The 23850-nt window shown below is 39.4% G+C and overlaps 1 protein-coding gene across 1 annotated transcript in view; it reads left to right on the top strand.

Moving 5' to 3' along the window:
* The window catches only part of LOC124869598 (L-rhamnose-binding lectin SML-like), a 137151-nt gene extending 114591 nt beyond the window's left edge, over positions 1-22560 (top strand). The window contains exons 10-13 of the mRNA XM_047367549.1: positions 19408-19502; positions 20381-20515; positions 20595-20706; positions 22329-22560. Of these exons, the coding sequence (XP_047223505.1) occupies positions 19408-19502; positions 20381-20515; positions 20595-20706; positions 22329-22399 (413 nt within the window). The 3' untranslated portion in view covers positions 22400-22560. The remainder of the gene's footprint in view (positions 1-19407; positions 19503-20380; positions 20516-20594; positions 20707-22328) is intronic.
* The last annotated feature ends 1290 nt before the right edge of the window (positions 22561-23850 follow it).

Raw genomic sequence — 23850 nt, forward strand, 5'->3', positions numbered from 1 at the left:
ACTACACTCCTTAATGTAGTTACTTGGTATGGATGGAGAGGGTATAAATAAAGTAATAACATATCTTTACAATGTATTCATTCGAAGGTGCAATTCTGCGGGTTCGTCGTCTTCATTCTCCTCTTGCTCTGGATCCGACTCTGGCTCGAACATGTCAGGCTGGATGGACCCGTCTTCCATTGTTGACATCTTTTAATCAATTTGAGAATAAAAACTTCTGCCATGCCATTTGTATCTGTTATCAAACTACAAAAATGGCCAAACGAGGTGGGGTGGAGCGCTCTTTGACCTCTAGGGGGTGGGGTGTGAAGTGCCTTAGTAGCATTTAAAGAGACGGCACCAAAACGAGTTGCTCTCAGATGCTCCTCAGAACAGGTAAAAGAGGAGCCTGTGGAGCTACAAGAACAAGGAGTTCAGACCAAAGCATTGAGGTTCTGCTTTATATAGACCACAACTGGATGATTTGAATGGGAAAAGGAAGGATGTAAGAACCAATACTTAAGGAAGGGTTGGTTCTTTTCCTGTCATTGATACTGACCCAGTGAGTCTCATGGTCATTACATTGCACATAAATGTTGGTCTTCAGGAACCCTTTTGAACCTGCCCTCTTCAACAGCAGTTCCTAACTGAGCACACAGTGACCTTTGTCTTCTTTTCATATTTAACTTGACAAATATCTTGGTTTGAAACACATCCCTAATTTGAATATTAATTCTAAGTTTGGTCATTAAAAACAAATGTCTTTATACTCCTTAAATATTTTTAGTTTAACTGTATTTTAGTTTAGCTGTTAATGGAGTCTAACGTAACTAGAGTGGGTTAGAGTGGGGATTGAAAATGTGTTACAATGTCCTGCCACAGTTTCCTGCTGCTTTTATCTCCTCTCCAAACTTTTTTGACCTAAACGTTTTAGTTGGCAGATTTTTTGTTTGTTTGTCTGGAATGACATCTCTAGATTAATTAAACAGAATATTTGCTGGGTGTGTTAGAGCTTTCTGTTGTTGGCATTTCTACTGCCTGTTGATGGACCTCTTAAGCCCCAAGGGGTTTTCATGAAGTTTGTGTTCAAAATAACTCTCAGCAATTTCAAACTATATTTAAATAATCTTGGAATCAAATTAAAGATAACACTTAGGAGATTCCATTCGAAGTTTAAATATCACAGTAGCTGCTTTACCTCTAGAGATAATGAAGATGGAACACAGAAAGAAATTAAGATTTTTTCCCTTGTCAGACGTTTTTCTGCATTGTACACTATATAAATCTCTTAGAAATATCATGAATAAGGCTACACACTTTTCAAGACCCTAAATCCACTTGCAGACATTATCTGTGCAAAGAGTCATGCAGCTGAGGTAAACTAAAGCAAAGTTACAGAGCTTTTAGTAAAGACATACCTAAGTGTTTTGCCCATTGGCACAGTATGGGACATGTTGGCACCATTTACAAAAAAATTGTGTTTTTAATTGCAAAACTTAATAAACTATTGTTTACATTTCTAAAATTGTTTGTTTTAACATATACATTTTTTTAATTACCGACATTTATTTTCCACTTTAGGTAAAACACTGAGAAACTGCTCTCTTTCAGGTCCAGGCACTTTTGCGTTCACTCATTATTATTTTGTTGGAAGTGAAATAAGGGTGTCAGTTTGGTTTTTTTGATTTGTATGAATTAAAGAAAAAAACAGAAATGGCCTTAATTTGCTTGAAAAAATCTGTGTATGGTTTGTTCTTTGGTTTTTCCATTTCAAAATGTTCATTCCAAAAATAAAAAAGGCTGCAGTTTTCTCATTTTAATGGTTAAAAGAAAGACATGTTTTATATTTTGTTAGTTCACCATTTAGGACATTTTGGCAGAGCCAGATACTGGTAATGGCTGCATCGGTTAAAGAACTTGTGTGAAATTCTGTTCACCTGAAATAAAGTGTTTCCCTGGTCCCACAGCACCGATGTTGCACTATGGGCACGCTGCATGGATTTCACCACAGAGTTCTTTAGGTTTAGGTATGAGTTCTGTGAGGTTAGGGTTGGTGGATAGCAGACTGGTGAGAAGAATCGGCTTGTGTGAGGCTTTGTTTAACAGAGCACTTTTACCTGAGTGGTGTTTATATTGTTGTTTATTATCTAATTTTAAAGAATTGTACTTTACTCCACCTAAACATCCGACCTTTAGCTAACAAGTGTGGACAAGTCCTAAATATGTCAGTGTATTTATTAAATTGTACTAAAGAAAAGTCGGCCAAATTATGTAACTGGCTTAAATCGTTTTATCGTTTCTGAATGTGATGTATGACTGAAGTGCAGGAGATTATTTCTGCCTTGCTTTGCTGTGTCAGTGGCTGGAGAGGACATGAAGTATTGCTGTTTAGTTTCCATATTCAGAAAAGTTCCTGTCCTATTTTCTTATTGTTTGGTAAATTGTGGTACTTTTTAATCGAACTTTTTTCCCAGGAAATCAGGCATCGTTTTCACTGTCATTTAATTCAATTCAGTTTATTTATATAGCGCCAATTCACAACACATGTCATCTCAAGGCACTTCACAAAAGTCAGGTTCATACATTCCAATTAATCCTAACCATTGAACAGTGCAGTCAGATTCAGTTATTTATTCAAATTGGATAAAAAGTTTTTCTATCTAAGGATTTACTTCTTCCTGCCATGCAGTTGAGCTATATTTTAACTGGATCGGCTGCAAAACCCGACATGTCAATCTAATTCTTGTCAGTTTGATTATATGTTGTCCTGTTTTAATTAAGTTGTTATATACTTTTACTGATCTACTTTAACTGGTTCACACCTCAAACTAAAGCTATGCAAAGCAAATTTATTTCTGAGGAAAAACTATGACTGTGAGTACCACACATTTAATACACAGACTTTTCTGAAACAAGGACGCAAACCCTGCAGGCATCTTTTAGGACAGTAATATCATTGATCTTTTTCAGTGTTTGCATTTAAAGTAATTTGATTATAAAGTAAAAAAAAATAATAATAATTCAGTTTATGTATAAAGCCCTTATTCTGAATAAACGTCCACTCAAGGCAGTCTATGAGACAAACTGGTCCAAAACTTATACAGTTATATTCAATTAGAAATTCAACTAAAATCAGTACAGTAGTTTATCAAATTACACTCCAATCGAATAGTCCTAATCAATTAGCAACAGGCCATATAGGAGTGACAGATCCAGGAAGAAAACCCAGACATCTCTCTCTACCCCCTCAATGTTCTCCAGCTCCACCCTCCGAGGTGTTCACAGGTCAGAAGGGGTTAGGAGCCAGCTCTTGGGTCTCTTCCCAGTTGGACATGCCCTAAAATCCTCAAGTTGAGGCATCTGAGAGGCCCCCAGGTCAGATTCCCCAACCACCTCAACTGACTCCTTCCAATGGGGAGGAGTAGCAGCTCTGCTTCCAGCTCCTCTGCATGATGGAGCTTCTCACCATTTCTCTAATGCTGAGTCCGGCCAGCCTGTTTCATACAGACAGGTTGTAGAGGAGACAAGCAATAAATCAAAAGCTTCACATTTTTGGATAATCTCCGTCTTCACCACAAAACACCAAAGCTCAAAGATGAGGTTCCAATTCCTCCATACATCTCCTGCATAGGGGGAGTCCTTGTAAAAGCAAATTTCAATCTTCGATAAATTCCCAAGGGAGAGAAGTGGTTTGTTGATCCATTCTAATATGTATGAACATGCAGAGTTTTTTCAACTCAGCACAAGTAAATTTATGAACCACTTTGCTATTAAACACAATGTTCACTATGGACGTCCCATACCTAACACAGAAGTCCTATAACAAAACCCCGCTTAGATTACGATTGGTGAGGTTGTCCCTACCAGTGGGTTCCCAATGGAAAGGAATTGCTTCTGTTTGACAGGGAAAAAGACCCCAACAGAACCAGAATCAGGCTCAGGCTGAGTAACTATTTGGCATGACTGGGCCAGGGGTACTTTGTATGAAGAGAAAATAGAGAGTTGTCAACAGTGGAAAGGAACAACTCCCATTTAACAGGAAAAACCATAACCAGGACAGAAAGCAGACATCGAAATAAACTCAAAAGCACAGGTCCGAAAGTACTTTTTTATGGTAAAGAAAACAAAGGTAAATACAGGTAATAACAGGAATAGCTCTGTCAGTAACCTCTGCTACACAGACAGATAGTACTGTCTGTCTCATATAGTTTCTATAGATGATATTTGATAGTAAAAGCTGTACAAATAAAGTCACCAAAGGCAATTTTTGTTAAGACTCAACATCTTTAGCAGGAGCAGGAGAGAAGACTAAAGTCTTTTCCACTTGTTTTAAGTCTTTCTCACTGTAGAATAATTACTTGTATTGGCCTTAATTTCTCTCTCAGGTTGATGACCAGCAAGCTGTCTTAGGAATTGCTGATATTTTTCTCCTTTCTCCTTTGGCTTTGTGTTAGTTCACACATCTATACTTAAGAGCAGCTGACAGCCAAAACTCCTGCTTTTTATTCAAGTGATCACACTGATGATGATCAGTTAGTCAAAACATTTGATCAGTAGCTTCTGGCACCACTTTTGCTCCTAATTCTTATAGAGGTGTTTCACAGACTTTATGGGTGAAAATAAAAAAAACAGTAAACTTGTTTCTCATTTAATGCATCATACATATTGTTCTAATGACAGTCCATTCTGATTCAGGAGGTTTAGTGTCTGGGGATATCTGGTTCTACATGGCAAGCTAAAAACCATGTACCAGATTCTGACATAGGTGTCCTTATCGTCTAGATGAGCACTTTGTGCAGGGTGCTGGAAACTGCATCCTTTAGGAGCTGTTGGGGTGAAACTAGTGGGGATCTAGCATTGGAAATAAGCTTGTGATGTGTGGTTTAACAAAGTGCTTCTAATGTTTCATTACATTGGCTGATCCTGTTTTCAGTCCTATTAATGTCCGCTGAGTTGATGATGAAGGCCGACAGGTCTGATAGTGGATGAGGACCAGGGCTTCTACTTATTTAAATTGACCTTTTAAATTGGCAAACATTAGTTGAGTCTGTCTGGAAGAGAAACACTGCCACCCACAGCCCTCATTGTGGTTGTTGAAGCCTGTTTGTGCTTTGATTTGCTGCTGCACAGGTCTGAGTATTGCTTTTGTTGCAGCAGTGCCTCTGTAATTTATTTTCACGGAAGCACTTTGGTATCGTGACTCTTTCTAAATTTCAGACCCTGATGGGGGTAGAGCGAAATTGTCCGCTATCTTTTTTTAGATTTGTTTTTTAGGCACTAGTGGCCTTTGTTTTGTCATTTTTGGAAGTAAAAGGTATTTGCCTATAGGCAGACCGGAAATGGGGTGAAAAGAGGGGGAAAGACATGCAGCATCTGTAATGGTTTGCGAGATAGAACTCCAGAATGCAGACGAGCAGACAGCGTGATGGTAAGTGAAAAAAAACAATTTAATAAAAAACAAAAATTCACTCTAAAAAGAGGCAGGAACAAAACAACGAACGGGCAGGCAGAACAGGCAAAAAACAGACTTGGCCACGCTGGTCGAGACAGGAGTGGTGTGATTACAGGACAAGAGCAATATTTGAATAATGTTTCCGCCATGAACAACTGAACAGGAGTGTATATATGGAGAGTAAACCAGGTGGAGCTAGGAGACAGATTAAGTTGGAGCAGGTGAACCGGATAAAGATAATTAACAGACAGGACAGAACAAAACGTGGCTGGAGCAAGAACAGAGACTCTTAAATACAAACAAAAACTAAAGCATGATCAGAACCAAAAACTAAACTTGACAAAACATGAACAAGACTAAAACATGACCAGAAAAATAATAAACAGAAGCATGATTCAAAAACTGTGAGAGAAATATAAGAAAAACCCAGAAACCAAAAAACCCCATAACAACATAGGTCGGTATGGCCGGGAGTTGAACCAGGAAACAGTCGTGTCAAGGGCTGAAGCCTCTATAGATGGGTAGCGCGCTCCCTTTTTGCACAAGTCCCGCACCCGTCTTTTATCTTTTTGGTGCATTACAGGCCTTGGTAGAATTTTTTTCAAGGTAACATGTCCAGTAAAGGTCTTTGCTATAATAACAACTTATTTACACTTGGCATTTTAGCTTATTACTGCTTGTGATCCGGGTGTATGTTTAACTGATCTATTATGTCTCAGCAGTTGGTACAGACTGGGCCATTCTGGGCTAATCTTGACTAACTGGGCCATTCTGTCACCGGAACCCTTCCATTGTAGCTCTAGCTGTATGTTTAGGGTGGTTTTTCTACTGGCAGGTAAAACTCTCCCCCAGTCTCAGGTCTTTTGCAGCCTCTAACAGGTTTTCCTTCAGAGTTTTTGCCCCTCCAGATGATTCACATGTAACGACACCAGGTCATTCCTCTACAGTAGTAAGTGCTATGTAACTTCCCCCATTTTCACTGTGTAACGAGGGGAAGGACCAACTGGTGGTGGCAATGCACAACTTCAGGTTTTTGCCAACCACCAATAAACCCAAAAAGAAGAAGAGCCACGTCAAGAAGATGAGACCTGCGAGGAGGAGATGCAGAGGATCACAGTGTAGAGGAACACCATATAAACATATCAGATAAACAACATCCAAAGTACGTTTAATGGTGGTTTCCTGATAAGGCAATGTTTAAAATAACTTCTGTGTTCACATAGGAGATCATTTTTGGTAGTTCAGCAACAACTACAAGTCACGAGCATCAAACTAACGTTACCCGGCGTCTACAGACAGCCGCTCCACATTTGTCTTCATTTAATACATGTTGTCGCACATAAATGTATTTCTCTAATGATGTAAGAGCAGTGAAACTAGCCAATCAGCCTGCAAGCGGATTGTTGCTCTGATGGTTAGGTGAAATGTAACTGGATTATGCTACCCTGTCAAGAAGATGAAAAGTTTTGTTCAAACACTGAGAACTTTCTAGGTATTCCATGTAAATAAACTTTACTTACTAACAGTTTGAGTACTCAATTTACAGCTACAATCTGTTTACCATGACTTTTTGAGGTGATAAGATGGGAATTCATAACATTGTGTAAGTAGTATTTGGAGTATTATGACTGATATGGTTGAGAAAGAAAAGGCAGGGAGACAGGATACACGACTTCTTTTGAAAAAGAAGCAAGTCAGGCTCAAATCAAATACAGTTCCGCTCTGGTATCAGCAGCCCTGATGGCTCCCATCATGGGACCAGTTAGGAGAGGGAATGTCAGACACAAGCCAGCCAACCATCACCAGGTAAGAGTATCTACAGAAACAGTCATACCCAGTTCAGTAGTTACCTTCAGATTTCCATCATCTTGAGATGTTGTTTGCTGCTAATGTGTGTTGTTTTTGATACATTTTTGGTTGTGTTTTTATTTTGAAAATATTCATATTTTTGGTTTAATGTAGTTCTATTGACACAAACCAGTGTCTCAGTCTGCCCACCTTGCTGTAGACAGGATTTTACAAGCCTTTTATAGTTCCTTCACACGCTGAGAATGTAATTCACAGAGGACACAAGGAGATAAACTGTCCTTGAGCATCAGAAATCTAATCCTAGAGAGATGAGAGAGATCTTCTCTTGGGTAAGCAAACCTCCGTATCAGGAAGGCCCTGCATCTCAGGCGTCTCTAAGTGTGCCATGCTGAGCCGGCAAGAGTAGATCTGGTATGGACTGGACATTTTATGGACAACAAGCTAAAGTAAAGAGAGAGCTGAGCCGAAACGTGAAGCTCTTTACCGGTCAGTCTACGTCCCTACCCTCACCTATGGGCATGAACTTAGAGTCATAACCGAAAAAACGAGATCCCGGAAACAAGTGGCTGAAATGAGCTTCCTCCGCAGGGTGGCCGGGCACTCCCTTAGAGATAGGGTGAGGAGTTCGGCCATCTGGGAGGAGCTCGGAGTACAGCTGCTGGGGGGACTATGTCTCTCAGCTGGCCAGGGAACGCCCTGGGCTCCCCCAGAACTGGAGGAGGTTTCTGTGGCGAGGGAAGTGTGAGCGTCTCTACTCTAATAAACAGTTGTTGCTGCATGTGTTTGAAATTTATTGTTTTACCTATTCCTTTACCTTTTGTTAAATTCATCGTGCTCCCTCTCACTTAATCTTTGTTTCTTAGTCACAGTTTGCAACCTCTAGTGTGTTTTTTGTAGAGTTGATTTTGATCAAAATAGATAAACTTGTAAATAGTAATTTTAAATTAGTAAATAGTAAAATTACCGGTCGGTCTACGTTCCTACCCTCATCTATGGCCATGGACTTTGGCTCATGACCGAAAGAACGAGATCCCGGATACAAGCGGCTGAAATGAGCTTCCTCCATAGGGTGGCCGGGCACTCCCTTAGAGATAGGGTGAGGAGCTCGGCCATCCGGGGAAGAGCTCGAAGTAGAGCTGCTGCTCCTCCACATCAAGAGGAGCCAGTTGAGGTGGGTCGGGCATCTATACCGGATGCCTCCTGGACGCCTTCCTCGGGAGGTGTTCCAGGCACGTCCCACCGGGAAGAGGCCCAGGGGACGGCCCAGGACACGCTGGAGGGACTATGTCTCTCGGCTGGCCTGGAAACAGCTTGAACTCCCCAGACATCACCTAATTAATTATGACAATTGTTATTATTAATTGATCATTCTTAACCAAAACCACACTAAATGCCACTTTGTTATCAACTGTTTTACCAAAAGGTGGGGAACACTAATCTTAGTTGACAGACAAATGACAAACACTGTCTCTTGTGAAAATGTATTAAACCACTTGAATTAAATATATTAAAAGTCCACTATTACAGCTCACTATCATTCTGGTCCAACAACCTTCACCTAATTAAGCATACGCTATTCTACGTAAAATAGTAAATGAAATATCAAAAATGAAAATGCGTTCCGAGGGTAGATGGAGATCAAACCAACAGTTTATGGACAAAATGTTATTAAAATAACAATTTGGATTGACTCGGAAACTGGAGCGGAATTAAAAAAGGGTGAGGCCTTCTGTGGTTCATTGATGTGTCTTGATAGCAGCTGTCACCTGTTATATGGTAGAACCAGGTCAGCTCAGACGCAGTAAAGCACCTAGCAGCCAGACTCTTAGCCACTAACAGCTGATGGCGGGCTAGTCTCTTGTTGAAGAAAAATTAGATTTTCTAGTCTCTGAACAAAGGGTCATAAAACCCAACAGTACTAAACATCACTCAGAACAGTTCGGCATTCACTTCAAGCATATATATCACAAGCAACCAGTTGATAGATTGGATTAACTAGTGATGATCCCAGGTCACCTTAACTTATATACCTCACCATTCCCAGACTAGTAACAAAAACGGATTTACTTGGTGGTAAATCCTCTGGGAAAAGTTGTGCAGGGAAGTGGGCTTCCTTCTAGGAAGGGATGAAGTTGTGAGTGGCAAGTGTCACATATCCGCAAACACTCTAAACCATCACCTTCTCGTCCTTCGTCCAAAACTGGGAAAATATGATGAACCGTTGCAGTCGACTGAAACAACAAGGAGGAAATCCGTCTCCTTGGGAAACCTCTGTGGGTTTTCACATTCACCTGAATAATGGCTTCGATCGGGATAAGAATCTTCTGATCTTTGCAGAGACAGATTTCATGCTTTGTCAAGCTCTTCCGAGAATAGCCAGTAGGGAGACCAATAAACCTGCCTGCAAGCTTCTATTTCTCCAGAGATCGCCTCCAAAGGAGTTTACACATTTATAGTAACATAATCCTCGTAATCCCAGGTTTCTGTGAGATAAAATAATTCAATCTGATTGTCACAAATCAAGTCATTAACTAACAAAGTCTTTGAAGAGAGAGATCTTATGTTCAATAAGCCACATTTAATTGTTTTATTTTAACTCGTCTTGACTCCTACAATGCGCTTTCTACTGGGGTTAGTTATGTCTTCAGCTTGTTCTAAAGGCTACTGATTGTAGTTTAACTGAAACATGCAGCCTTAGCCCATCTCACCAATTTGCTTCAGCTTTATCTTCCTTTGTGGGCCCATCGATTCACCGACCAGCTGCTTATACTTATGCTACAAACTAGGGTGAAACTCAGAGATCAGGTTTTTTCAGTGGTGGTTCCGAAACGTTGGAGCAACTTGGCTTTAAATGTAAACACATCTTTTCCAAATAGCCTTTTGCTCAGTCAGATGATATGTTCCTTTTAATGGCATATTGTTATGAATATAAATAAACTGCACCTGTAAATGTTACAAAAAGCCATCGTCCGGTTGTGTTTGCAACCCCGAAGAAGCTTGTTAAAGTCAGTGTTAACTCTGCAGTAGAAGGAGGAAGCTGACAGACAGTAGCTGTGTGTTCAGGACAAACAGTTATGGATGAAATCTGATATTTGGATGTCAGATGATCTGTTGTAATGATGCACACACCTGTGTTATTGTGAAGATCAGCTTGTCTAAGGTAAACAGAGATTTTGTCAGATAACTTGATACATCTGATAACTTTAGGATGGTACATTTTCTGCAGCTGAAAATTACACCACAGTAATCAGCCGGCTGCAAATATATCAGGCTTCTGCTGTTAATATCAAATGAAACCTGCTGATTATATTAATACTGTTATTTACCTGTTTGGTTAGTTTTATTGCTAAACATTTTTAAGTGGCTGCAGCAAGAAGGTCCTGGGTTCGACTCCCAGCTGGGATCTTTCTGCGTGGAGTTTGCATGTTCTCCCCGTGCATGCGTGTCCTCAGGCTTCCTTCCACAGTCCAAAGACATGACTATTAGGTTAATTAGTCTCTCTAAATTGCCCTTAGGTGTGTGCATGGTTGTTTGTGTGTTGCCCTGCGATGGACTGACCAGGGACTGTCCAGGGTGTACTCTGCCTCCCACCTATAGACTGGTGGAAATAGGCACCAACTTCCCGTGACCCACTATGGAGGAAGCGGTATAGAAAATGACTGATTGACCGGCCTTTTTAAGTTTCAAATAAACCGCTTAAAGCAGTGACCTTCACTCCCTGATCCCCTGCATGTTTTAGATCTCTGGTTTCCCTGGTATTTCACATCTAAATCTAATGAAGGTCTCGTTACCTCTGCAGAAACTGGTGACAGGCTGAATCAGCTGTGTCAAAGCAACTAAAACAAGGCAGTCCAACTCCAGTGCTGGAGAGCTACCATTCAATTCAATTCAATTCAGTTTTATTTATATAGCGCCAATTCACAACACATGTCGTCTCAAGGTTCTTCACAACAGTCAGGTTCATACATTCTAATTAATCCTAACAATTGAACAGTGCAGTCGGAGTTAGCTTTTTATTCAAATTGGATAAAACGTTTTTCTATCTAAGGAAACCCAGCAGATTGCATCCAGTCAGTGACTTGCAGCACTCCCTCCTCCCGGATGAGCATGTAGAGACAGTGGACAGTCACTGGCGTTGACTTTGCAGCAATCCCTCATACTGAGCATGCATGTAGCGACAGCGGAGAGGAAAAACTCCCTTTTAACAGGAAGAAACCTCCAGCAGAACCAGGTTCAGTGTGAGCGGCCATCTGCCACGACCGACTGGGGGTTTGAGAGAACAGAGCAGAGACACAAAAAGAACAGAGAGGCATTGATCCAGAAGTATTTTCTATGGGAAGGAAAAGTAAATGTTAATGGATGTAGCTCCTTTAGTCGTTTCACCTAGAAAGAAAGAACAGATCAACTCTGAGCCAGTTTTCAAGGTTAGAGTCTGAAAGAGAGCACATAGAGTTAGTCACAGTAGAAGCTCAGTCAATTTCCATGTCTAGGAGAGAGAAAGGGTTAAACACTAAAAGACAGGGCTATGTGGATCATCGGTAGATGGTGAGCATTAAGTTGTTGCCAGCAGAAGCTCGGACGATTCCCCTCTCCAGAAAGGTGTCACAGGCAGACACAGAGCCAGGCCAGGTGTAGCTTCTAGGAAGAGAAAAGAGAGAACAAAGTTAAAAGCTGAAATAACAGCAAATAATGCAAAATTGGAGAGTAGTGTGAGAATGTAGTGAAGAGGGTGAAAGTGGTCGTTATGTCCTCCAGCAGCCTAAGCCTATAGCAGCATAACTACACAGATAGATTCAGTTCAGATTGTTTAGTTAAACGGCGCTTATTTACAACAATGTCGTCTCAAGGCACCTCACAAAGGGTCCCACTGATGGTCATTGTCATTGCTAAAAACCACAAGGATTAGGATACGTCTCTCTGTCAGACTGATTATAACCATTGGAAAAGAGAAGGGGTCATACAGGTAGCAGAAATGGAGGGTGTGTTTGCACCTCAACCATAACTGAGCCGGTTTAGGCTAAACCTGACTCCCCCTTACTCCAACCAACAGGGAGGGAAGAAGACGGAGGTAAAAAATAAGGAAGATAGCTCAGGATAAACTAAGCCACTCTAACTATAAGTTTTATCAAAAAGGAAAGTTTTAAGCCTAGCCTTAAAAGTAGACAGGGTGTCCGCCTCACGGACTAAAGCTGGGAGCCGGTTCCACAGGAGAGGAGCCTGATAACTAAAGGATCTGCCTCCCATTCTACTTCTAGAGACTCTAGGAACCACCAGTAAACCTGCAGTCTGAGAACGAAGTGCTCTGTTAGGAACATATGGACCAATCAGATCTCTGATGTATGATGGAGCTAGATCATTAAGGGCTTTATATGTGAGGAGGAGAATTTTAAATTATATTCTGGATTTAACAGGGAGCCAATGAAGGGAAGCTAAAATAGGAGAAATATGATCTCTCTTTTTAATTTTCATCAGAACTCTTGCTGCAGCATTTTGAATCAGCTGAAGGCTTTTAACTGCATTTTGTGGACATCCTGATAGTAACAAATTACAATAGTCCAGCCTTGAAGTAACAAATGCATGGACTACTTTTTCAGCATCTCTCCTGGACAGGATATTTCTAATTTTGGCAATGTTCCGGAGATGAAAGAAGGAAATCCTAGAAACCTGTTGAATATGGGATTTAAATGACATGTCCTGGTCAAAAATAACACCAAAGTTTTTTACTTTATTATCGGAGGTCAATTTAATGCCATCCAGGTTAAGTGATTGACTAAGCAGTTTCTTTTTTAAAGACTCCGGTCCAAAGACGACAACTTCTGTATTGTCTGAATTTAGAAGCAAAAAATTTAACGTCATCCAAGTTTTTATATCTTCAAGACATGCTTGTAGTCTATCTAACTGGTTGGGCTCATCAGGATTTATGGATAAGTAAAGCTGAGTATCATCAGCGTAACAGTGAAAATTTATCCCATGCTGCCTAATAATTTGACCTATTGGAAGCATATATATAGTAAAGAGAATTGGCCCAGGTACTGAGCCCTGTGGTACTCCACAATTAACCCTGGAGTTTAAAGATGATTTATCATTTACATGAACAAACTGGAATCTGTCAGACAGATAAGATTTAAACCAGCCTAGCGCTGTTTCCCTGATCCTTACAGCATATTCCAGCCTTTCTAAGATAATTTTGTGATCGACTGTATCAAATGCAGCACTGAGATCTAACAGAACCAGAACAGACACAAGTCCATTATCTGAGGCCATAAGAATATCATTAGTGACTTTCAGCAGAGCTGTTTCAGTGCTATGATGAGCTCTGAAGCCTGACTGAAACTCTTCAAACAGGTCATTGCTGTATAAATGTTCACACATTTGATTAGCAACAATTTTCTCAAGAATTTTAGATAAGAATGGAAGATTGGATATAGGTCTGTAATTTTTCAGGTCATCTCGATCAAGCGAAGGTTTCTTAAGTAAAGGTTTAATTACAGCTAACTTAAAAGCCTGTGGTACATATCCATTTACAAAAGATAGATTAATCATATCTAAAATGGGGCTTGTAATCAGAGGGAACACTTCCTTAAATAATTTGGTTGGGATTGGGTCTAACATACAAGTTGAAGGTTTAGATGAAGCTAATATTTCTGACATCTCAGGAAGCCCCACAGGATCAAAACAGTCCAAACACAAATCAGGCTCTGCAGTTATTTCCAATGTCGTCTCACTTGCCGAGGATGAAGCAATCATCTTCGGGAGTATGTCAAAGATTTTCTTTTTAATAGAATCAATTTTATTTAAGAAGAATCCCATAAAGTCATGGCTGCTAAGAGCTAAGGGAATGGATGGCTCAACAGAGCTATGACTCTGTGTAAATTTAGCAACTGTACTAAAGAGAAACCTAGGATTATTCTTGTTCTCTTCTATTAATGATGAGAAATAAGCTGTTCTAGCTTGGCGAAGTGTCTTTTTATACAACAGTAGGCTATTTTTCCAGATTAAGTAGGAATCCTCTAGGTGTGTAGAGCGCCATTTTCTCGCCAATTTTCTAACATTGTGCTTTAAAGTACGCAGCTCTGAATTAAACCAGGGAGCCGGCCTCCTATTAATGATTACCTTCTTTTTCAAGGGGGCTGCATTTTCTAATGCATCACACAATGATGAAGAAACACTATGAACAACAGAATCAACTTGTGAAGGGGAAGAAACAAAATTATTGCCCTCCACTGTGCTTTTCTGTGATAATGAGGAAATCAAAAGTGGAACAGATTCTTTAAAGGTTGTTACAGCATTGTCTGATAATGATCTACTATAATGAAATTTTCTTTCAGTTGTGGAGTACTTGGTTAAATTAAACTCAAAGGTTATTAAGAAATGGTCAGACAGGACAGGGTTATGAGATAATATTGTTATGTCTTTACACTCAATGCCATATGTCAGCACAAGGTCCAGAGAATGAAGACAAAGGTGGGTATGTTTGTTAATGTTTTGATCAAAGCCAATTGAGTCTAAGATAGCATTAAACGCTATATTTAGGCTATCACTTTCAGCGTCTACATGAATGTTAAAATCCCCCACTATAATAACTTTATCTGTATTTAACACTAAATCAGATAAAAGGTCTGAAAACTGATCTAAAAATTGACAATAAGGGCCTGGTGGACAGTACAAAACAACAAACAGAAGTGGTTTTAGTGCTTTGCAATTTGATGAGGAAAACTAAGGATTAAATATTCAAAAGAGTTGTAGCTATTGATTGGTCTGGGGCTAATCAATAAATCCAACTAATGGACTCAGCATAAACATCAGTCTCCTCATTCTTTTTTCTGCTGTTATTTCCTGCTTTACTCTGATGGTTTTTACCTGTTTAATGTATGACACCTTGGTAACTTAAAATAAAATGATTGGCCTATTTTTCTTATTTTAGATGTGTGTTTGATTGAATCTGATAATGCTGGGATCCTTATTTCAGTGAAGTTATTAAATGATCTTTAAATAACTTTGAATAAGCTTGGGATGTATGATGTGTCATTTCTGTGAATCTCAAACATCAGGAGGACCTGAGATCCACCCTTAAACCCATGGAAACATAATAACTACTGCATGTAAGATGAACCATTGTGTATCTGATGACTGTGTGCCAGTGTTGCACACCTCTGTTGTTAAAAGGATGAAGTTATCAAAGATCAACAGAACAGACAGATCAGATGATCTTTCTAAATAGCAGTTAAACACATTTGGGTTTCTGGAACTAGGACCAAAACCTGCAGTCATCTGTCTGGACAGTAGGACACTCATTTACTCTCCATGGTGTCAGTTTAAATGTTGTGAAATAAAATAACAGATACTACAATAGATAGGTAAGCCTTGTTGTGCGGGGCTAACATCTGATAGTTAAACGTCTCATAAATAGGCCACAGAGAAAGTTATTAGTAAGATTCTTTATTGAGTTATCTTCCTGTTTCTAGATGTTACTAGATCTCTAGATGTACTGATATCAGAACCAAGTCTGGGTGAAACAGTAATCTATCATAGACCCACTGTCTGTAAGCAGGTAGCAGCAGAGTTAGTCTCACAGTAAAACTGTTCAGAAGCAAGGTCATTGCTGATGTCTTTTCACCCTGGCATTGTGTTTCACTTGTTTTCTCCATATCAGTAAAATATATTTTATGAATGTTTTTTAGGTAATATCTGATGAAGTTTAAGATAATATGGAATGAATAAAGTTAGTATCACTGATACAATTTCTCCCTCCAACTAAATTTGTCTTTGAATTTTTCTAACAGAAATGTTTATGAGTCAATTTGTCAACTCACCTTATATACCATCTTTATTTAGAAAGCCAAACAAATCAAGGTTTACAAGGTGCTGTGATATTGAAACAGAAGAAAAACATACATTGTTGTTTTTTAGAGGTGCTCACACTGATGATGATCAGATGATGAATATATTTGATCAGCAGGACTGGCTGTTACTTTCCCTCTAAATTTCTGTAGAAGCAGGAAGAATTGATTTAATTTTACTGTCCTATTTCTTATTTATTTCTTCTTTTAGATGCATTATGCATTGCTCCCATTAATAAGAGTCACATTTTAAGTTTACTGGAAATTGTATGGTGCAAGGGCCCTGGAACCAGGCAGTGCCTTACTTCTGCCCTCTGGTGGCAGCTCTAGGCATATCAGCTCCATTCAAATCAAATACATATCCATCACTGATCTTCATGCAAGGTTTTTTATCATCAATGCATGTATTTTGAGAAGGTTCTAGGATGTTTTAACATCCAGATTTTAGGAATAAAATTAAACATGTAATAATTTTTAAACAGATGTTTTCATCTAGTTTAATATTTTTATTATTTAGTATTATTAGTAGTAATAGTACTAGTACTCTAGTACTAGTGTGTGCATGGTTATTTGTCCTGTGTCTCCGTGTTGCCCTGTGACCTACCCAGGGTGTTCTCCATGCAGGTGCAGTTCACTCTTTTGCACCTCTGAAGCTTTGTCTTTTACTACTCAACTTGATATTTTTAAGGTACAAAAAAGGATTTGTCTGCCACAGGATGTTTTGAAATGAGCATCCATCAATTTGTACCTAACTTTTATACCTGCTTTTGTAATTGATGATTTAAGATTTAAGGTGATTCTCTATATACTACCCAAAAGCTGCTGTAGGGAAATGTGCTTTTGTGTCCCATCACGTGGTCGCTCAGAGTTAATTTGGTTCGAGCAGTGGGAGTTCTTGCATGAAAGCCACTATGTGTGAGCACTTCCTTCAAGCTCATCATTCAGGGTAAAACATTTTTCTTTTATCCCCCTTCTGATGCCAACCTGGGCAATGGCCCATTTCGCTCATGTCAAAAACTGACACAGACAAGTTGTCATAATCTTATGAAAGAGTCATTTGGCCAAAACTGGGATCAAAAGCACAATCAATTAAACTAGAAACAATACTATAAATTAAACAGAAATAATATGCAATGAAATTAAATATGTAAGATGTGCACATTTTTATGATGATTAATCCTCACAATTGTTCAAAACATTTAACTACCAAGGGACTAAACTAAGGGAATGTATGGTTCAGAAATGTATGGGTGCAAACTGGGGTGAAATGACCCGGATCCCGGTTTCCCACCTCCTGCCTGTTGACTCCCAGACTCCATCTCCATGAGACACTCAGCTGGATTAAACATGAACATAGGTGAGTTTCTCAGTTCTACATAAGTGCAATGAACTTTGTCCAAAGACACATCAGCATAAAAAGAGGCTGCAGACAGAACCTACCTCAGCCCTGTTCTTTCTCCTGAAACACTGAACCCAATAAGCCCAAATTCTTTCAAGATGTTTGTATAGAAAACATGACGTATCTCCACCATGCTTAATTTTTCCAAAGTCGTCACAATCTATAAAGCATAAAGGCTAGTACTTTATACTTTTTTACATAATTTCAAAGACTGGGTCAGAACCTTTTCTTGCATCTTTTGCACATATTTGCATTATCTTGCAGTTTCCTCGGAAATGATTCAGCGGTGGTGTAACGTTAGAGCTTAAACATGACAGCTGATATCTTTGTTTTTCTAACATGTTCATGGTATGAAGCTGGAGCATTAATTTCCTGATGTTTTCCTTGTTCACACGCAGAGCAACAGGCTGAAGGTATATAAAGACTCTGCTGCCATCATTAGACATGATCCTGTTGCAGATAAAGCTATTTGGACTGACTCAACAGCTGAGAATCCAAACAAGGTAAAGCTGGACCTCTTTCTCATCTTGATGCTTCATTCGGGCTTGATTTTATTCTTTTTAATTTTAACTTCTTATTAAACACTTTTCTAATGTTTCCCCCCAACAGATGGCTTCAGGTCTTGTCTTCATTTTGCTTCTCTGTCTGAGTTGCGGACTCTGGGTTGGAGCCGACGTGAGTTTAGAGTTTTTTCCTTCAAACATAAAGTCCACAGCTGAGCGACACTTGTAACAGGAGCAGGGCCTGATGGTTCTGAAAATGTTTTGGACAGAACAGGTCTGCAGGTGTTGAAGCAGGTCTGTTTGAGACATACAGATCCATTCTGAAGAAGGAAAACCGCTGGCCTGTTAAACCCTCAGTTTAATGTTGCTTCTCTACCTATCTCCTGATGTTAACCAGTGTTTGACATTTAGTTATGGTTGAAGTAAATAAACATAAATATGAATTTTTCAAACAAGATAAATATCGGTTTTTAATTTGAATCATAAAAGCTGCTTTAAAAAAAAGAACAGACACTGCTCCACTAATCTACAGTTTAAAAGGGAAAAAACTTGGATGTTTTTATAAATTTCATTCTAATGTTTTATTTTTTCCATCTGCAGGCAAGGTGTGGTGTCACGACCCAAGGTAGGTGTTTTTACATTCATGTCATTTTATCAGAATTTTTGCTGGACAAGAACAATTTCAAATAATTAAAAGAAATATATACAAATAAATAGATCTACAAACTGAACTGTGTTTGGTTTGATTTTGATCAAACTAAAGAATCAACTAAGGAAATAAAATCAGAAAAAGTCAAAGAAAGACCAACACCTGAACCAAAAACCTTCAAGTTAAAATGGACTTCTCTGCTCACCTGCCAAAGTTAAGAATCAGTTCTTCCTTCCCCGGCCTTTATTACACTGAAAAGTTTTTTACTTCCTTTGCCATTCCCTTCCAAAGTGTTTTAGAAAAAAGGTGTTTAAAATAGTCCCAGACCTGAAGGAATGATCTGATTTGGACCCAGTTTGGTCCACACGAAGACCAGCGAGGACCAGTGACTTTAATTCCCAAGAAGCCAGAATATCAAGAAGTGCCACCAGAGGGCGTCAGTGGTGCAATGTGGAGCTTTATTGATATAATGGAAAACTTCAACTTTGTCTTCTTCTTCTTTGTAAAAGCACTATATACATACATATTTACTTTAAAGAAATCATTTTAATTTTCCACCAAATGTACATATTTAGATTTAAATGTATGTTCATTGAGAGCAAATTCCATGTTTGTGTGCACATACTTGGCCTATTGAGCTGATTCTGGTTCTGATTCTGAAGGTAGACACATTAAAAACCATTACCAGCACTCAGTGGAGTTTAATCAGGGTCACATCTGCGTTTCTTTTTTTATTGACGCTTTAAATTTTCTGAGCCTATTTTGCACTTTTCTAGGAAAATCTAGAAGTGGTTGCCCCTCTGGATGGGACCAGTATGGCCAGCGCTGCTTCTGGTTCTTTAACTCTGAAAGGGACTGGGCTACTGCTGAGGTACACTGACAACTGTTTGGAGACTGAATTAGGAGATCAATTATGTTTCTATTAGATGATTGTTTCAAATAGCAGCTTAATTGATTTGTTAATTATATTTTTAAATGCTGTTTTATTTAGTCATTCTTTTACCTGTTTAAATCATTTTTAATTAAAAAAATAATGTTTAGATGAGTAGATTTGTTGTATTATTATGCATGTATTTAAATTGATTAATGTAGCAGATTAATATATTTTCCACCTTCAGTCAATTAATTAAACCCATCAACAGTAGAAGATGGTACAGAAGACCATTTCTGCAACTACTATAATAAACAATTTCTCCTACAATTATGACTTAACCACAGAGTCTGTGTGGAAGCCCAATTTGCACATATATCTTATTATATATTCTATTATTATGACTTAGCTGTTTATGCATTAAAACATAGATCATAGTTATGAGATACTAAGAGATAAATTATAATATACACAGCTTTTTATTATTGTTCTTACAGTGGCACTGTTACAGTTCTGGGTTTCCCAAAGAAAGTATTTACTTAAGAAATTAATAAAAGTTCTTCTTGTAGTCAATTTTAAATGAATTTAATATTTTTTTTTACTTAACTAGAGTAAAAAAAAACTCAGCGGGACAGGATTTATATGGAGGCCCATAACTGCAACTGATAATAATGATAACAACAACAGATCATATATCTCATAATGATTAGGATTTAACTATTTTAGCCAGTTGGTCCTGTAGGATTAAATGCTAATTAGGATCATTATTAAATCTTGTTCAAACCCAAGCCCAAAGACCTTTTTAAGTTCTGTCTATCTCTGTTGCATTTATTCATTTTCCATCTTCTTTCATTCACACATTGACCCTTTCTTTTCAGCGTACCTGCATCTCGCTTCGTGCAAACCTGGCCTCCTTCCAATCCCACCATGAGTATGTTTACCTCAAGAATCTGGTGAACAGGAAGAAAGGATCTTATGTTAGAACCTGGTTGGGAGGCACTGATGCAGCGAAGGTGAGTTTTATTAAAAACATGGTTCTGTTGCCTGCTGTTCTGCTCTATAAAAGAACTTTTGGAAAACATATTCTTTCAGGACGGTGTGTGGCTGTGGACTGACGGGTCAAAGTTCAACTACGTCTCTTGGGGCAGAGGAGAACCGAACAACCATCGTGGACGAGAGGACTGCATGGAGATCAACCTGAAAGGTACATATTGTCAAACTGCTCTGTAAGATTTTGGTTTCACATTGTAGCGGTATTATGGAATCAAGAGTTTGAAACATTCTTTCTGGGGTGCCAGCCAGGTCTCTCTCCTGACATATTTATTATTCAATCCAAAATCCCACACAAGGGAAAAAAAGCAGAGACATGCTCATCACCCAACAACCACAATTTAATTGTCCACAGCAAAAAATAACAAAAATTAATAATAGTCTATACAGTAAGAATTAACTCAGTTCAGTCAATTTCAGTTCAATCAAAAATATGCCGGTCCAGACTTTAGCTCTCGCCAGGTCAATCCATCCAAAACACTAATAGAAGAAAAAACTCCATTTCGTGTTTTTTATACACGCACAAAGAAGCAAAACAAACACTGTCCTCAGCGGCACATAAAGTTAGGTGACCTGTATCAGCATCTTTAAGCTGACAGGTTGTTTTCTCATTCACGGTACCGGCGTTTTGAAACACTCGATCCAAATGGTGAGCTTCTGATGTGAGCCAGACGAACTCTCAGGTAACCCAAGATCTGCTTCTGTTGTCTCATGAACTGTCAATGCCACACACTCCACTGCCATGCATCAGTTCTCCTAGAGGCGTTCCCACACACTCCACTGCCATGCATCAGTTCTCCCAGAGCCGTTCCCACACACTCCACTGCCACGCATCAGTTCTCCTAGAGGCGTTCCCACACACTCCACTGCCACGCATCAGTTCTCCCAGAGGCGTTCCCACACACTCCACTGCCACGCATCAGTTCTTCTAGAGGCGTTCCCACACACTCCACTGCCACGCATCAGTTCTTCTAGAGGCGTTCCCACACACTCCACTGCCACGCATCAGTTCTCCTAGAGGCGTTCCCACACACTCCACTGCCACGCATCAGTTCTCCTAGAGGCGTTCCCACACACTCCACTGCTACGCATCAGTCCTCCTAGAGGCGTTCCCACACACTCCACTGCCACGCATCAGTTCTCCTAGAGGCGTTCCCACACACTCCACTGCCACGCATCAGTTCTCCTAGAGGCGTTCCCACACACTCCACTGCCACGCATCAGTTCTCCTAGAGGCGTTCCCACACACTCCACTGCCACGCATCAGTTCTCCTAGAGGCGTTCCCACACACTCCACTGCCACGCATCAGTTCTCCTAGAGGCGTTCCCACACACTCCACTGCCACGCATCAGTTCTCCTAGAGGCGTTCCCACACACTCCACTGCCACGCATCAGTTCTCCTAGAGGCGTTCCCACACACTCCACTGCCACGCATCAGTTCTCCTAGAGGCGTTCCAACCGGAAAACAACGTTTTTTGCACCGGAGGACGAACGTCATAAAAAAAAAAGAAATGGGCGTGGAGGTGAACAAAATGTGTGTCCAATCAGGCCGCCACAACATAAAGAGAGATTAAAAAGATGTCGCTATGAAGCACATATTGTATCTGTTGTTAAATAATTACAATTATTTGAATGATTCTAATAGTACTTTTCTCCATGAGACCTGCTGGGTCAGTATCCCAGACAGATTCTGCTCTCGTTGATAAATCCGTCACATAAAACAGAGCAGCAGAATGTTTTTTTCTTTGTTAATATTATTTATGATTTCTTTACAGGTTCAACTCAACACCTGAACGATGAAAAGTGCTCCAGAAGGAATTATTTCATCTGTGCCAAAAAGGTCTAACGCTTCTCTTCTTTCCTGAGAAATCCGACATGGCCATGTGACCTTCTCACTGGTGATGTCACTTCCTCCAGGATGTCAGGCCTCGATGGCATTGCTGCTGGAAGACACAAGGATAAAATCTCATTTAAAATACATTCAAATTAATAAAGAATAACCCTCCCGGCTGTTTTTATTGTTTATTTCTTTAAATAGAACAATGTCCAGGGTTGATGAAGAGCAGGCGTAACTAACTGCTGTCGGTTAGATTTCCCGGGCTCCATTAGATGCATAACCTTTACTAATTGCCATCTTATAAGCAACTGAATGGTTAAATGAGGACTAATCAAAGTTTGAATTGAATGCAGGCCTAACTGGATTCTAAGTGGATCTGAACTGAGCCTCTTCAATTCATCCTATGAGCTGGAGCCTCATAAATAAAACTAATTAGATTAGAACATAGTGGCGGTAAATAAAAACAGACCCAAATCTCAGCTGCAACTTGAAATGAAAAGCACATCAGTTGTAATTTAGCAACATACAAATATTATGTTCATCCGTTGTTATTTTCAGGAAAACTATTAGTTACCGTTAAGCCCAAAACTATTCATACCTCTAGTGGATTTGCTTTTAAACTGACAAACCTGTTTCTACGGACTGGAAGTAATATCACTGTTTTGGAGCGGTCCAGTCAAAGTCCTGACTCGGATCTGATAGAGAATCTGTGGACGAAGCTAAAGATTAGGGTGATGGCAGGGAGGCCTTACAACCATGAACGCTTTGGAGCTCATCACCAAAATAAATTATTGAGTCCTTTATGCCATGACTTCTATTCCTTTTTCATTGTTTTATTATCTTCTGGCAGATACCCGTCCATTTCTCAACTTCTCAGTTGAATAAAAATACTTAACATCTAAATTTAGTAAAGGTATAAAATCTGTGGCCTTAATCGGACATTCTAGGTGTATCTATCTTAAAAAAACTCAATGTATTGTATTTATTTGGTACTGGTGGTACTCAGCAAACCGAATCTGCCTATTTTTGAGCGTAACTCACCTGCCTGTGTTCCTGTACCTGGTCAAATTGTAATTATGTTTTCACTTAAATCTTTCTTATCTACTCCACTACGCTCTGCATTTGGGTCCTGCCTTAACACACCCAGTAATGTGTTTTATCAGATTTTGTCAGATTTTTCTTGTGGCATTAATAAAGAGTTACTGAAGCTTGTATTTTAGATAAATCCCACCTGACTAGAAAACTCTCAGAGCTCTATACTCTTGAAACCAGATGTTTACATACACTGTGGAAGAAGACAGTACTTCCTTACTGTCTCACATGAAATCCTACAGAACCTTTTTTGTTTTGGTCAGTTAGGATTATAATATTTAGGTAACAGAGACTGACTTTTGTTCTTTTCTTTCTTCAACTTCCAAAGTTTACATAACATTTTTTGTGTTTGGTAAAATTGTGCCTCA

Source organism: Girardinichthys multiradiatus, chromosome 1, assembly GCF_021462225.1.
Source record: "Girardinichthys multiradiatus isolate DD_20200921_A chromosome 1, DD_fGirMul_XY1, whole genome shotgun sequence".
Taxonomy (NCBI): Eukaryota; Metazoa; Chordata; class Actinopteri; order Cyprinodontiformes; family Goodeidae; genus Girardinichthys; species Girardinichthys multiradiatus.